Source organism: Hemiscyllium ocellatum, chromosome 25, assembly GCF_020745735.1.
Source record: "Hemiscyllium ocellatum isolate sHemOce1 chromosome 25, sHemOce1.pat.X.cur, whole genome shotgun sequence".
Lineage (NCBI taxonomy): Eukaryota > Metazoa > Chordata > Chondrichthyes > Orectolobiformes > Hemiscylliidae > Hemiscyllium > Hemiscyllium ocellatum.
In genome coordinates, this window is record NC_083425.1 from 45,289,464 (window position 1) to 45,306,777 (window position 17,314).

A 17,314-nucleotide genomic window follows, 5' to 3' on the forward strand; every position below is an offset into this window, starting at 1 on the left:
TTATATGAGACAGAAAGCTAATTTGTCAACTGTTCACAAAATCTTGAATTAAAGACACACACACTTGACACACAGCAGAAAGTGTCACTCTCTTTTCAGATCTGAGATTTTAATCTGTAGGTACTACTATATTTAACAGGCGATGATCTAATTTTGATCCCACTTGTTTTTTCAATGTATTCATATGGTACAGAACATTAACATTTCTATGATGAGCTAAAGATTATTTGATTCAGATTTTCTTGTAGTGAAGAATCCTGTCTTGAATCCTGCCTCTTCCCTTGACAATCATTCTGTCATCATATACATAGATAGTTGCAAATGCATGGCTCTCTGGTGGTGTTTCAATCACACCTTCGAATGTAAGATGGTGAATTCCATGGCAATCCAAGCAGTAAGCTCCACTGTGGTCATGTCCTGCCAGAAAACACACAACACTCGTGTGTGCATGCAACACTGACAGGATCTCATCGTAGTTCCATGCAATTCCATGTGAATTTGCAGACTGTGGATGGATTGGAACATGAGCTGCAATAAAAATACAACAGTTTTATTTGTTTGCTCTGATGTACGAAATTGACAGCAGTCAAATCCCGTTGACCTGACAATACTGGATCAGACAGCAGGGTCTTCAGATATCACCCATGAAGGCTGACATAAATCATATTGCTGATTTGATCAGGGAATAACTTCAGGAAATGTTTGTGCCATTTGGGAACTTCACCGTTTGAAAGATGAGCCCTATAATCTGTGACTTCTTTCTAAGGGTATCTAACTGTTTCTAAGGATTTGATATAAAGTAAATGGGGCCGTATTTGACAATCACTTACAAAAAAAACACTAATGGCCTTTATCTCCAGTGAACTGAAATAAAGGGAGCTGCACAGTGGCTCAGTGGTTAGCACTGCTGCCTCACAGCATCAGGGTCCCAGATTCGATTCCAGCCTCAGGTAACTGTTTGTGTGGAGTTTGCACAAACTCTGTGTGGGTTTCCTCCCACAGTCCAAAGATGTGCAAGCCATGTTAAATTGCCTTTGGTGTGAGGTGTATTAGTCAGAGGGAAAATGGGTCTGGGTGGGTTACTCTTCAGAGGTTGATGTGGACTTGTTGGGGCAAAGGGCCTGTTTCCACACTGTAGGGAATCTAATCTATTCATTCTTAAAGATCCATTTTAGCTATACTGATAAGACCGTACCTGGAGCATCATGAGAATATCCTTAATGAGCGGAAGTATATTGACATTAGAGGGAATACAGTATGGATTTATAAGAATGATAACTAGCCTGCTAGGGTTGATTTTGGAGAAAAGGTTATACAAACTAGGGTTGTCCTGCCTAGACATTAGAAAGTTGAGGGGTGTTTTGCTTAACATTCTCAAGCTATGAAAAGGAGCAGATAGAGAGACAGGAGCTTTCTTATTGGATAATCTAGGACAAAGGGATATTGTCTGAAGTCAAAGCAAGACCCTGTAGGAGTGAGGTAGGAATACACTCAGTAGAACAGTTCTGTAAACAGCAGCTAATACTAAATTGATTCTAAATTCTAAATCTGTGATTGAGACATTTTTCGTATTCAAATGTATTAAGGGACAAAGGCAGGTGTGTGGAATTTGGAGGCATATCAGGGTGTACAGTCTCACTTTATTGTTTAACACGTGAATGGCAAAAGAGGCTTTTGCTGTATTACAGCCACAGACAAAGATAGCCTATTGCTACAAAAACAGAAATTGCTGGAAAAATCAGCAGGACTGGCATCATCCATGGACAGAAAGCAGAGTTAGGGCAGCACAGTGGCTCAGTGGTTAGCACTGCTGCCTCACAGCACCAGGGGCCCATGTTTAATTCCAGCCTCAGGCAACTATCTGTGTGGAGTTTGCACATTCTCCCTGTGTCTGTGTGTGTTTCCACCAGGTACTCCAGTTTCTTCACACAGGTCAAAGATGTGCTGGTTAGGTTGAATGGCCCTGATAAATTGCCCATAGTGTCCAGAAATGTGCAGGCTCGGTGTGTTAGCCATAGGAAATGCATGGTTACAGGGATAGGGTGGGGGATTGATCTAGATGGGATGCTGTTCGGAGAGTTAGTGTAGACTTGATGGGCTGAATGTCCTGCTTCTGCACCGTAGGGATTCTATAATTAATATTCCAGTCCAGTGACCCTTCTTCATAACTCAAATTTCTGTTTTTGTTTCAGATTTCCAGCATCTGCAATTCTTTGGTTTTTACTTTATAGGTTATGGTTACTTTGACAACTAGTGACAATAGAAATAGAAATTTTAACTGATGTTTCACAACAATTCATAAAGAACAAAATTTGATTAGAATGTACAACGCTACGGGAAGCCAGTTACCAATTCTGGCAGACATGACGGCCATCATTTCTGTGATATGAATCAGCAGCTATCTCCACTCCTATGTGATTCCGGTGCATGGCTTGGTAACAGTGCCCATGTATGGAGATATGCCTCCCGTTCAGCATACTTCTGCACACAGCACCCTCTGCTCACCTTCCAGGGTCACCAGGCCTTAACTCCCAAGGAACTCCTACCTCGCTGAAATGAAAACCTCACATTCCCAGCCACTTTCTCATGAGTTATGCCTGTGGAGCCGGGAATTGTTTTGACTTTGTTCTCCGATCTCAGAAACAAATAATAAGACTGAGGTCCTTGTTCAGAGAGGTGGAAACTGGGGTTTTTAGGTAGGTTGAAGGTTACATCTTAAGTCAAAAAGCTGAACTTGTTACTTCTACCAACTAGAAAGATTAAGGCAGCAAATGCACGGGAACACACCACCGCTAAGGTTCCCCCATCTACAAAATGCACTTAAGATATTACTGACTCTCCTTAGCACCTTCCAAATTCACGACCATACCATCCGAGAAGACAAGACAGCAGATCCCTGGGAACCCCACTGCCTGCAAGTTGGACTCCAAACCGTTTATCATCCAGACTTGGAAATATACCGTCATTTCTTCAGTGTCACCAGGAGGTAACTCACCCTCTAACAACACTGGTGGTCAACCCACAGTAAATCAACTGCAGCAGTTCAAGAAAGCAACTCACTACAACCTTTTCAATGGTAAACAGGGATGGGCAATAAATGTTTATCTTGCCAACAATGCCCATACACCATGAATGAATTACAGAAAAACAAGTTTTGGGATTTTAGGTGATCTCGCAGTTTTAAGCCTTTCTCTTTTAAGGATCACAGCGCAGGCCAGGATAATGAACAATATTGCTCGAGTTGCTATTTGTTAACACCAGAAAATTAAAAACCAGTGATGGAAAAGAAAATTTGAGTTTTAAGTGCACTATTGCATATCACACATCATTTATTAAAATGTTAAAGAGCAAGTTGCATTGAGAGGAAAATTAAAGTTAGCAAATTTATGATGGTTTCCATTGTTAAAGAAATCACAAAGCTCTAAAGAAATAGGAGAATATTTTTCTTTTTGTTGTTTGTAATGAGATTAGAACCTCATTTCTAAAGAATGTGTTTAATGCTTACTGACAAAATCTTGCCAAGTCTATAATTTTATCCCATTGATACCATTGTGTAACTATATACTCTGAATTGAATATGTTGTGATTTTAGATAACCAGCACCTACCAGCAATTGTAACCTTCTCCTGGTTACGATCTGAGAAAGTTAATATTTTGTTCAGCCAATCCAACTGTTCCTTACTGAAACCTCCATTAAATGCCACAAAACGTTTTTCCAGCCCATTGAGCCCTGTTAATGAAATATTTCAGAACTTTTCAGTTTTAAATTTGTAATGATTTTGAACATATGAAAACTCATCACATTTTGAAACGCCACTGGGAGGCGTACTCTTTTTTAGTATTTGGTTCTTCCCCACACAAACTAATTCCCTAATTCAAATTAATTTGTGGAGGCGATGGCTTAATGATATGTTTGCTATACTATTCACCCAGAAACTCAGCAAATGTTCTGAGGATCCAGGTTCAAAGACCCAGGCAGATGATGGAATTGAGTTCAATTTTTAAAAAACATTTGGAATTAAGAATCTAAAGGTAAACATGAAGCTATTGCTGATTGTTGGAAACATGTATCTGATTCTCTAATGTCCTTCAGGGAAGGAAATCTGCCAACCTCACCTGGTCTGGCTTACATGTGATGCCAGACCCACAGCTGTCATTTACATAAATGATTTGAATGGGAGTATAGGAGGAATGGTTAGTAAGTTTGTAGATAACACTGAAATTGGTGGTGTAGTGGACAGTGAAGGTTATCTCAGAGTATATAAGGACCTTGATCAGATAAGCCAATAGGCCGAGTGGCAGATGGAATTTAATTTAGAAAAATGTGAGGTATTGCCTTTTGGAAAGGCAAATCAGGGCAGGACTTATACACTTAATTAGATTACTTACAGTGTGGAAACAGGCCCTTCGGCCCAACAAGTCCACACCGACCCGCCAAAGCGCAACCCACCCATACCCCTACATTTACCCCTTACCTAACACTACGCGCAATTTAGCATGGCCAATTCACCTGACCTGCACATCTTTTGGACTGTGGGAGGAAACTGGAGTACCCGGAGGAAACCCACGCAGACACGGGGAGAATGTGCAAACTCCACACAGTCAGGCGCCTGAGGCGGGAATTGAACCCGCTCTCTGGCGCTGTGAGGCAGCAGTGCTAACCACTGTGCCACCGTGCCTAATGGTAGGTTCTGGGGAGTGTTGCCAAAAAAAAAAGACCCTGGGGTGCAGGTTCATAGTCGCTTGAAGGTGGAGTCACAGGTAGACAGGGTAGTAAAGAAGGCGTTTGATACATTTGTGTTTATTAGTCAGTGCATTGAGTGTTGTGACTGTTCAAGACACTGGTTAGACCACTGCATTCAATTCTGGTCTTCCTGTTAAGTGCACAAAAGATTTACAAGGATGTTGCCAGGGTTGGAGGGTTTGAGCTATAAGGAGAGGCCGAATAGGTTTGGGGCTGTTTTCCCCAGATCATTGGAGGCTGAGGGGTAACTGTATAGAGGTTTATAAAATCATGAGGGGCATAAATAGAGTAAAAAGCCAAGGTCTTTTTCCCAGAATAGGGGAGTGCAGAACTAGAGGCCATAGGTTTAAAGTGATGGGAGAAAGATATGAAAGGGACCTAAGGGGCAACATTTTGATGCAGAGAGTATTGCATGTATGGAATGAGCTGTCAGAGTAAGTGATGGATACTGATGCAAATGAATGGGAAGAGTCTAGAAGGTAATTGGACTAAATTAATTTGAGTTATCTGGTCGGCATGGATGAGTTGGACCGAAGAGTCTGTTTCTATGCTGTACAATGCTATGATTCTACGTGATTGACTGTCAACTGCCTTCTGAAACAACTTAGCAAGCTACTCAGTTCAAGGCCAGTTAGAGACAAACAATAAAACTACAACAGTCATTGCTATTTCATGGAAATTTTATAGGAGTTTGTCCTTATTCCATACTTGCAATCACGGTTTGGGGGTTCGAAAAAAAAATTCCATCCTTCTATACTCATCCTCAGTGGAACAAAGACAGAAGAGCTGAAATATAGCCTCCAATGTGATAACCATGCTGTATTATCTTTTGTATTATCACCACACCAACAAACAGTAGAAGCAAGAGTAAATTTACCTATTCCAAATTTAAATTAATTTAATGATTATATACATCCGTAGCCCTCTAGATACAGAATTCCTGAGATCCACAACCTTTTAAATAGAGATATTTCTTTATCTCAGCCTCTTATCCTGAAGTTGTGCCCTCTTAACCCTAAATGCCTAGCCAGGAGAAACAGCAACACAGTATCTACCTTATCAAGTCTTTTCATAATCTTGACTTGTTTCAGTGTTATCATGACATTCTTCCAAACTTCAGTGAATACAGACACAATTTACTCAGCCTCTTGTCATTGGTCCCTGGGATGAGAGGATTACCCAATCTAATGAATTTTCACTGTCTCCAATGCAGGTTTTCTTAAATATGGAAAGCAAAATTAGAGAGTATTCTAGAATGGTGTTGAAAATTCCCTGTATAGTTGTTATTGCAATACTTCTTTACTATTACTTGAATCCCCATATAATGAATTGACAAAATTTCATTTGCATAAAAAGGCACAAAAAGGTTAATGTACACTTGCACTGTGTGTCCAAAATGGTGCTATTATTCATTTCTGATTTACTAATAAGTAACTGGCTCCATGTGGCTAGATTATTGGGTACACTGCCCTGTACCAATAACTTAATTAACTGTCTGCATCGATTTAAAAGAAAATACTACCTGACCAACCTCCATGATATTCCTGAAAAGTAGAGGTGGCCACTGATGAGAGATGAGGAAAACGGTGAGCATTGGAGGATGGTAGGCAGTGGTGAGGACAATAGCAAACAAGGCAACAACAAGGGCTGTGACCAGCAGAACAGTAAGGGAGAGGCAGCAACATGGGAGAGACCAGCAGAACAGTAAGGGAGAGGCAGCAACATGGGAGAGACCAGCAGAACAGTAAGGGAGAGGCAGCAACATGGGAGTGACCAGCAGAACAGTAAGGGAGAGGCAGCAACATGGGAGAGACCAGCAGAACAGTAAGGGAGAGGCAGCAACATGGGAGAGACCAGCAGAACAGTATGGGAGAGGTAGTAACAGGTGAGCACTATGCCCAGGTCCAGTATAATGGGGGTGCACAATGAAGATGTCAATGACACCAGTGTCCTGTTCAAGTGTGTTGGAAGGAGATATACTGCTTTAAATTATGTTGACCCCTCTGAGGGCTCCTCCACACTCTCAGACCTGTGTCAGTAGGATCCACCTTTTCAACGGAGGCTTTAGGCATGCCAGATTCTGATGGGCCAAACGGAGATCCACATACATCCCACTCTGCCTTTATTAGTTCAGTGAGTTCTGAACAGACTGGTTAGACAGCTTCCTCTGGGACTATCCATGCAACAGTCTGATACCTCTAATTAGACCCGATGTTAGGACCCTTGAAGTTTGCAATAAAATTGTGTCCGATACACGAACTAAGGTAGGACATGGGCAGACAAATAAAAAAAAAGTCGAGATTGCATTGCTGGAAAAGCACAGCAGTCAGGCAGCATCCAAGAAGCAGGAAAATTGACGTTTCCAGCCCAAAACGTTGAATCTCCTGTTCCTTGAATGCTGCCTGACGTGCTGTGCTTTTCCAGCAACACACTCTCAACTCTGATCTCCAGCATCTGCAAACCCCACTGTCTCCAAATATAAAGAAGTGTAAAGTCTACATATAAGCAAGATAAATAGATTAAATACATTGTCCATGAATTGAAATCAATAAGGATGAAGGTGAAACAGGCTTGGTTTAATTGACAATATATCCTGCCCCAACTCAAATCAGCAAGTAACATTCAATGTGTTTTACCCTCTTCTCTTTCAGTTGTCTCTCTGAGCATTGTGAATTTCACATCCCTTGCCATCATCTGTGTAATATAAAACTTGGGTAAAAGAGACCAAAAGGGCAACTTTTTCACGCAGAGAGTGGTATGTCTATGGAATGAGCTGCCAGAGGAAGTGGTGAAGGCCGGTACAATTACAGCATTTAAAAGACATCTGGATGGGTATATGAATAGGAAGGGTTTGGAGGGATATGGACTGGGTGCTGGCAGATGGGATTGGATTGGGTTGTGTGGGATATAGGTAAATTAATGTTACTTCTGCAATTATAATTGATTATACAAAAGTAAATGAACTCACATCAATGCATAATTGTTTCAGCCAAGAGCTGAGTCAACAAGAATGGGAACTATGTGGAGGAAATGCATAATTCTTTTTTGTATTAGCTAAAAATGTATGCAAGAAAGAAACGGGATTGCAAAACAATGGTAGAAATATAGGCACTAGATAAGATGCTGTGAAGAGAGGCAGTTAAACTAGATATGCCTGTATAAACAATAGGTATAAACATCTGTTTCCCACTTTTACAGAAACACAGGAACAAACCCCAATTAAAAGGGCTTGGTGATAAGATGCTGTGCGGAAAGGAACAGATGGAAGGAGTAGATAATGGTAAGGCAAGGATGTGCCCACAGCAGGATGAGGTCAAACGGCCTTGTGAGGCCAGAAATAAGCATTTTGTCACAGATAAGGCCAGATAAGACAAGAGATAAACAGGAGTAATGGGTACCGGTCTTAGGGAAGTGGAGGATGTAAACAGGGGAGGGAACAATGAAATTTTAAAAATGTAGGAACCAAATTATATAAATATCGAGTATTTGTTGAATTCAGTGTTTTTGTCCCTGCCTTGTGGACATCACACCCACTTGCAAGTGTGAAATAAATGACACTACTGATTCAGATTTTGTCTCGGACTGAAATTATTGAAATGAGTGAGCTTTGTTTCTCACAGTTGGGTATCTGGTTGGCATGGACGGGATGCACCAAAAGGTCTGTTTCCGTGCTGTACACCTCTAGACTCTATCAGTTAATTGAATAAAACTTTATGGTCACCCGATACCAGTGCATATGGATGTAACCTTAAATTACCTTTTGAGCTATTAAAATCTTCATTTTTGTTGTATGACTTCAGTATTTCCATCGAGTCACGATGTTTCTTGCTGGAATATTTCCTTCCCAAAATGCTAAGGTCGTATGAGTCGGTGATTATGAATCGAAACTTAGGGAAAGGACTAAAATGGTAGCCATAAAATGCCTCTGAGTCATTAGGTTTGGACCAGGTCTCAATACTGCTATCTTTGTTTCCCAGGCACGTGCTATTGAGAGCTGATTTAAGTAATAGTTCCCTATCAAAATTATACAATTCATGGTTACCCAAGATATGGTGCACAGGAGATGAACACTTTGAAAATTCATCTAAGACCACTTGAAGTGCATGATCTGAGGACTTTAGCTGCAAATTGCATCCATCAATGATGTCTCCAAGCTGCAGGATAAAGCTGGGAGTGTTCACTTCTTCATTCCATCCCCTGACAGCACTGCACAGTAAATGGAGGCTGTTCCTGTAATAACGTCTCATTGTGTGTGCGCCATTATAACCATTGTCTGTATTGGCGTATTGAATGTCTGCTATGACACCGAAAGTAAAATTCAGTTTGTTTGGCTCATCTGCGTCAGTTGCCATTCTTTCATGAACTTAAAGTCCACATACTTTGCCACTATCTGAAAAAAATAAAAATAGGTTTAAAAATAGCCCAGCTCTAATAAAGTTCACTGCATCATTAAGTTTCTTTATTGCTCATTTCACCAGACAATGTTATATTGATAAAGATCTATTGATAATTGATACTTGGATCCCAGAAGCACAACTTCAAATCACTTCCCTCTACATTTCTGCTGCTGAAGGTGACAAAATTCATTCATTCCCTAGAGGTTTTCTCACGTCTATGCCCTATGACTGTTGAATAGATCACTTATATGACACAAAGCATTAATGAGAATATGGTCATATACTAAATGATGAGTAGCATGAAGAACAGAAAGCAAAGACCAAGATAAAGCGATATCTCTAGGATTTGAAGGGTGCAGATTCTGTCATTGCATAAGTAATTATGCCATACCATTTTCTTTTAATTTATGTTAAAGATAAGTACAAAAGTATGTAAGTTAGCTCGCTGAGCTGGAAGGTTTGATTTCAGATGTTTTATCACCATACTAAGTAACATCATCAGTGAGAATAGCTGGTGGAAGAGCTGGTAGTATACCAGAGACTCACACTGAAGATGTTATCTAGTATGGTGACAAAATGTTCAAAAATAAACCTTCAAGGTTAGCGAGCTAACTGACATACTTACCATCAACCTGGGCTACAAATCTTCTCAACAATCGATAAGTACAAGGCATATGAGATTGAGGCTGGTTCAAGTTATCAAATTGGATGGCTTGACAATCAGAAGTACAGTAGCGCCTCGACATATGAACGACCCCGTTCACGAACAAATCGGTTTACGAACAGGATTGTACATAAAATTTAGCTTCAACATACGTACAAAATTCAAGGTACGAGCGAAGGTACGAATGCAAAAAGCCCGTGTGCAACCACATGGTTTCATTGTTCTGCTTTGCTATGTGCTTGTTGAACACAAAAGTTCTCGGGCCCCACGTGATCTCATTCAGTTCGTTTTTGGCGCGTGCGCTGTGAACAGCGTTCGTTGCTACGTCCAAGCATTCTTACGCTATCTGAACAATGGGAAAAATTGATTCAGTTCGCGAACTTTTCGGTTCGCGAACCGAGTCCTGGAACGGATTAATCAACACATAAAAGTTTTCAGCAATTAAAAAGAATTGAAAAATTGGAAGACTATGTTTTTTTTGAGATTATCAGTAATGAAATGCATTTTTCAGAGGATAACAAAATGGTAAATGAGAGACACAGACTCAAGATTATCAACAGGAGAATGGGGGCAGGGGAGGAAATGAGGAGAATGCTTTTCACATAAAGGTTAACAAGAAGATGGAACTTTACCCAGGCAGCTCACAAGGTCAGATTTCTGTCTTGTCATCGGACGTTTGTATTAATTCTCTAACTGTGGACTTGGTGAAACATTGGGATTGAAATTCAGGCCTTTAAGACAACAGGTAGCTAATTCTCAATGCCCTGGATGGCATGCTGAATCTCTACTCTTGTGTTGTATACCAAATTAAATCAAAACCATTTGCTATAATTTTTGTTTGGGTAGCAAACTCTGCCTTTTGGAATTTAACAGAGGCAAGTTCAAAAAATAAAATGTATTTCTGAAGAATAGTTATATCGTACTTAAAATATCAACTTAGTTTCTCTCTCTACAGATGCTACAAAACCTCCTTAGGTTTCTCCAGCACTTTCTGTTTTTTTGGTCAGAGTTTGAGCATCTGCAGTATTTCAACATGATGCTGACCTCTTCTTCCGTCGCCTTCACCTTCATGCTCAGTTCTTTGGGCAAGAGTCCTCCCCCTGCTCCACAGATCCTTTCACATCCCTCCAACATTCCACCTCTAATTGGATACCCCCGCCAGAAAAATATCCTGCCATCAGTCTTTTCATTTGACGCCTTAACTCCAAACTTTTCCTGTTTCTTGCAGATGTTAAGGAACGCAAGCTTTAACTTCTCATCCACACCCCCGCCCACTCTCCACCTTCCAACAATCCCAATCCCTCGAACCCCATCTCTTCCAGTCCCAGCCCTTGCCGTGTGTTCACCATACCCTCTGACCTTCCCCTCTCTGAGGCTGAGCGTGCTGTTCTCAGCAAAAGGACTCAGCTTTGTACCCTTACGTCCCCACCTCAATGAATTCCGGGCTCGACATGATGCTGAGCTCTTCTGCCATCACCTTCGCCTTCATGCTCACTCATGGAGTCCTCCCCCCGCTCCACACATCCTTTCACATCCCTCCAACATTCCACCTCTAATTGGACATCCCCGCAAGGACAATTTCCTTCCCTCGAACTTTTTATTGACAATTGTCGATGGGACATTGGCCGCCTTAATTTCTCTGCCCCTCTTACCCATTCCAACCTCTCTCCATCCGAACTTTCTGCTCTTAGCTCCCTTAGGTCCAACCCCAACCTTGTCATCAAACCTGCTGACAAAGGGGGTGCTGTTGTTGTCTGGCGTACTGACCTCTACCTCGCAGCCACTGAGCACCAACTCTCAGATTCCTCCTCCTACCTCCCCCTGGAGCATGACCACACCACTGAGCATCAAGCCATTGTCTCCAACACCGTGACTGACCTCATTTCCTCTGGATGCCTCCCCACCACAGCTTCCAACCTCATAGTCTGCCAACCCCGGACAGCCCGTTTCTACCTACTCCCCAAAATCCACAAGAAGGACTGTCTCGGCAGACCCATTGTGTCAGCATGCTTCTGCCCTACTGAACTTATTTCCTCCTACCTTGATCCCATCCTTACTCGTCCAGTTCACTCCCTCCCAATTACATCCGGGATTCCTCTGATGCCCTGCGACACATTGACAGCTTTCAATTCACAGGCCTTAACCACCTTCTATTCACCGTGGATGTGCAGTCTCTTTCCACCTCCATCCCACACCAAGATAGCTTGAAAACTCTTTGCTTCTTTCTCAAAAAGAGATCCAAACAATCTCCATCCACCACCACTCTCCTCCACCTGGCTGAACGTGTTCACTCTCTCAACAACTTCTTCTTCAACTCATCCCATTTTCTCCAAATCAAAGGTGTAGCAATGGGTACCCGCATGGGTCCTAGCTATGCCTGCCTTTTCATGGGGTATGTGGAACATTTCTTTTTTCAGGCCTACCCGGGTCCCCTCCCACAACTGCTTTATTGGTACATCGATGACTATTTCAGTGCGGCGTCATGCTCTCGTCCTGACCTGGAAAAATTCATAAACTTCGCTTCCAGTTTCCATCCCTCCATCACCTTCACCTGGTCCATCTCCAACACTTGCCTTCCTTTCCTTGACCTTTCTGTCTCCATTTCCAGCAATAGTCTATCCACTAATATCCATTACAAGCCTACTGACTCCCACAGCTATTTGGACTACAGCTCTTCTCACCCTATGTCATCTAAGGACACTATCCCTTTCTCTCAGTTCCTTCGCCCCACCGCATTTGTTCCAATGAGGCCAGTTTCCAAAGTGGTGCTCTTAATATGTGTTCCTTCTTCTCCAACCATGGCTTCCCACCTACAGTTGTTGACAGGGCTCTTGACAGTGTGCGACCCATCTCCCGCGCCACGACCCTCACCCCCTCCCTCCCCTCCGAGAACAAGGATAAGGTCCCTCTTGCTCTCATCTTTCAGCCCACCAGCCTTCAAATGCAAAGAATAATCCTCCACCATCTTCAACAACTCCAACACGACGCCACCACTAAATACAACTTCCCTTCCCTCTCCCTGTCTACATTCCACAGAGATCGTTCTCTCCGGGACAACATAGTCCACTCCTCCATCACCCTAACACCTCTCCTATCATACACGGCACCTTCCCATGCAATCACAGAACGTGCAACACCTGCCCCTTTACCTCTTCAATGCTCACCATCCAAGGCCCCAAACACTCATTTCAGATTAAGCAGCGTTTCACTAGTACCTCTTTCAATTTGGTCTGTTGCATTTGTTGCTCCAATGTGGTCTCCTCTATATTGGAGAGACAAAACGCCTACTGGGTGATCGCTTTGCTGAGCACCTTCCGCCTGTATGCAATCAGGTCCCAGACCTTCCCGTGGCTTGCCACTTCAACACCCAACCCTGCTCCCATGCCCACATGTCTGTCCTTGGCCTGCTGCAATGTTCCAGTGAAGCTCAATGCAAACTGGAGGAACAGCATCTCATCTTCCGACTAGGCACGTTACAGCCTGCCGGTCTCAACATTGAATTCAACAACTTCAGATGATTATCCCATTTCGACCCCTCTGTTTTCATTCTGCTCCATAATTTTATTTTTTTCACTGTTCTGTACCTCTTATTTCTTGATTGTCTCTCTCTCTCTCGCTCCCCCACTCTCTCACCACCTTTTTCCTCTCCTCTTTCCCCCTTTGCTACCCTTGTCCTGTTTTCCATTTTGCCTCTGCTTCACCCATTCCCCCCATCTGCCACATATTTTGTCATATAGCACTGGCTTCAGCCTTGGTCATTCACAGCTCCTAATCTCCCTATAATCTCTCTATGCACTGTCATTATTACCTCTTTATTGCTACCTTTGCTTCTGGAGCCATGACTCCCCTTCTCTCAGCCTAGCAAAAATACCTCCCTATTTCTCCCTTTTTTTAGCTTTGTCAAAGGGTCAGTTAAACTCGAAACACCAGCTCTTTTCTCTCCTTACAGATGCTGCTAGACCTGCTGAGATTTTCCAGCATTTTCTCTTTTGGTTTCAGATTCCAGCATCTGCAGTAATGTGCTCTAATTTAGCAAGAATCTATTCGTGAGGGAGTGCAGATGTTACAATCTTGTCATGGTTTCTTGGCTCTGGGGACAGAGAGCAGGAATCCATTATAGAGGGAGTGCAGATGTTATAATCCACTTGCAGTTTTATTGTAGGGATGCAGAAACAAAGAGAACATCTTCCTGGCCCTACACTCATCTCTGGAACATCTAGATAATAAGAATACCTATGTCAGGCTCCTACTTCAATTCTGCCTTCAACACCATAATTCCAAACAAATTCATGTCTAAATTCCAACACCTAGGTCTCACCTCCCCACTCTGTAACTGGTTTCTCGATTTCTTGACCAACACAAATCAGTAAGGATAGGTGACAACACCTCCTCTATGCAGAAGTCTGAATACAGCAAAGAAGATGCTGTTCTTGAATCTGTTAGTACACGTATTGAAACTTTTATATCTTTTGCCCGATGGAAGGGGGTGGACGAGAGTATAACCAGGATGGGAGGGGTCTTTGATTAAGTCAGTTGCTTTTCTGAGGGCACAGGAAATATAGATGGAGTCAATGGATATACTTTCCAGTTATACGCTCTTCCATCAGACAGAAGATATACAAGTTTGAAAACAGGTACTAACAGATTAAAGAACAGCTTCTTCCCGTTTGTTATCAGACTTTTGAACTGACCTCTCAAGTGTTAATTCTGATCTCTCTCTCTGCATTTTCTCTGTGGCTGTAACACTGTTCTGCAATCTGTTCTGCCAGCCTGGTGTACTTTTTATGGTACAAGCTGCTGTAGAGCACACAAAACAACACTTTTCACTGCACCTCAGTACATGGGGCAACGATAAATTAATCAACCGCCACAGGATATCTGTTACTGAGGGAATGTGTATCTCACAATCCAGTCAGAGCTTCCACTGCAGTCACAGAGCTCACAACCCCATTGCGGTGCTGCCCTGCACTCCAGCCTCCGTACATACACACACACACACACACAGCGAAGCAGTCCGCTGGCCTTTCAGCGTTATTAACCTAGTTGGCTCCTGCTTCAAGGAGCATGACACAGGAAAATTTAAACTAAACAGCTTTCATGGGAGGAACTGCGTTGCTTGCAGCATTTCAGTTTTGTAAGCTACCAATTGCCCCACTAAATAAGTCGATAATAAATTGCCACGGTCCACTTGTACCTAACGTTCAAAATATGTGAATACATGGCTTAACACATTCTGTGGATCAATCGCCCACTGCCAATGAAGTGCTCTGAACAATTTAGAAGGGATAAAGATATATATAAATTCTAATAATATTATAATTCGCACATCAGAATGAATTCAAGCCTGCAATTTTCACTTACTGTGGACGATAGACCCACGAACATACACCGCCCCTTGTGAACGGGACAGAGAGTGGCCAGCATTATATACTGGCCGCAGAGTGACTGCTATGAGAAATTAGCTAACAGCAGAGACCCTGCAATCTCTAACGGGAACACTAAGTCTAAAGTAACAAACCAAAGTCCCCATCCCTGAAAAGTGTACATACAGAGTGATCCTTAGCGTTTGCCGTGACCTCAGCCAAGGAACTGATGTTCCGCTCTTACAGACACAGAAACCAGTCATTCTATCGTTCCCATTGATTCTCCTGCAGGGATTCGATACGTGGGAACCCCATGCACCTCATTTCCGCCAACTGGACAAATTACAATTGACTATCACAGTCCTTTAAAGAGCAATCTTTTCACTTGGTGATGTGAAGTCTTTATATGTGTGGGCTTATGCTGGAAAGGTATCCGAAAATGGTACAAAATGTTCCAGATTTGGGAATCGGTCAGAGGGTGAAATCGCTAACTGCCATAAGCTCCTTCACCAAGAGTGTTTCTGAAAGCCAGGAACTACCTTTTGTTTTCAGTTCAAATCAAGATATTGGAGAGAGGTTTTGGTTCTGTCGCTCTACTGCATTTACGAATATCCTTAATTCCCTTTGCTCTCCTGTCCAGCACAGTATCTGCACAGCCGCATGACCTGTGTTGCTGAAGCTTCTGATTTTTGCCCTGGGCCCCCTGTCATTCCTGGTTTGGGTGCTCTCAGCAGACAACCACAAAATGCTGCTGCAACTTGGCCCATGAAGGCCAGGTGACTCGTGGGCATACAGAAACATTTTTTGCACACTCCCTGTCCTGCTGCATGTTCAGAGCTGAAAATGTGTTGCTGGAAAAGCGCAGCAGGTCAGGCAGCATCCAAGGAGCAGGAGAGTCAACGTTTCGGGCATGAGCCCTTCTTCAGGAATCCTGGCACAACACATTTTCAGTTCTGATCTCCACATCTGCAGTCCTCACTTTCTCCTGCTGCATGTTCACTTCAGCTTGCTCCTTTTTGGACAGGAAGTTGACCTCAAGCCAGCTGGCGTTTGAGGGCATCATTTCATTGCAACATGAGAAATTGTATTTAACTTACAACATATTTGCAGGTGCTAAGTCTTCTTTTTATCTTATTTTCACAGGAGTCAGTAGATGGCTGTAATCCAGCTTGAAATCCCTGCTGGGCAAAAATATTCACTGTGCTTGAGAGCATGAAAGTATTGAGGATACCTCAGCTGGGTAGGTTTTGCACAGTAAGTAGTGGAAGGGCATACCTTGGAGAACTTACTCCCTTACAGCCGTAATTGTACACCTTGTGAGCAATTTCAAAAGAACATTAGGGCAGTTGGTGCTAAGATTTTTTTTCCTTCAATCAATGGGAGGCAAAACTCCAATTGTGACCTTGAACTTAATAAATACTTGCACATGTTAAAAAAAGTTAAAAGGCAATCTTCCTTCTAATGGACAGGCAAACTTGGGCTGGTGTGCCGGACTGCATACTTTGTTCATCTTAACTCTATTCCCTTCATTGCCTTTCAGAGATCATTGGATTATTTGTCCCACCCTCCGCAAGAATGCACCTTCACTGTGCCTCAACTACAGCATGCTTTTTAAAGATTTCCAATTGTTCACTTATAGTCTTGCCTCTCAACGTTTGGTTCTGACCTAGATACATTGGAATCATTCTGAAGTTATTGCAAGTGGCGCTCCCCTTGTTATTTACTTTGTTCCTTGCTCTTTTTCCATAGCTAAACTAAAATCTTCATTATCACTACGCCCTAAATGTAGTAATATCCACACTTGACCCCAGTTCATTCTCAAGAACTAGTTCCAACCACATCTCTTTTCTATTTGGAATGGAAATATACTGCGATAAGAAATCTTTCTGAACACATGCTAGAGCATTTACCTCTCTCATACCTTCACAATATTGGTATTTCAGTCTAGATTTGCAAAATTAATGTCTCCCATTATAACTATATTATAATTCTTGTACTTCTCTAATTTATTTGGATATTTGACCTTCATCATCTTTCCTATTACTTGGAGGCCTTCAGACCGCACTGAGCAATGTGCTGTACCGTCATTAATTATAAAAATGGAAGGTGCTGGAGAAACTCAGCAGGTCTAGCAGCATCTGTAGAA

General features: G+C 42.4%; 1 protein-coding gene across 2 annotated transcripts in view; it reads right to left on the minus strand.

Moving 5' to 3' along the window:
* Window positions 1-196: 196 nt before the first annotated feature.
* Window positions 197-17,314, minus strand: part of LOC132827660 (manganese-dependent ADP-ribose/CDP-alcohol diphosphatase-like) — a 33,111-nt gene continuing 15,993 nt past the window's right edge. For both annotated transcript variants that reach the window (XM_060844274.1, XM_060844276.1), the window contains exons 3-5: window positions 8,502-9,134; window positions 3,608-3,730; window positions 197-528 (exon numbers count right to left, since the gene is read on the minus strand). In XM_060844274.1, coding sequence (XP_060700257.1) covers window positions 233-528; window positions 3,608-3,730; window positions 8,502-9,096 — 1,014 coding nt within the window. In that variant the 5' untranslated portion in view covers window positions 9,097-9,134 and the 3' untranslated portion in view covers window positions 197-232. The remainder of the gene's footprint in view (window positions 529-3,607; window positions 3,731-8,501; window positions 9,135-17,314) is intronic.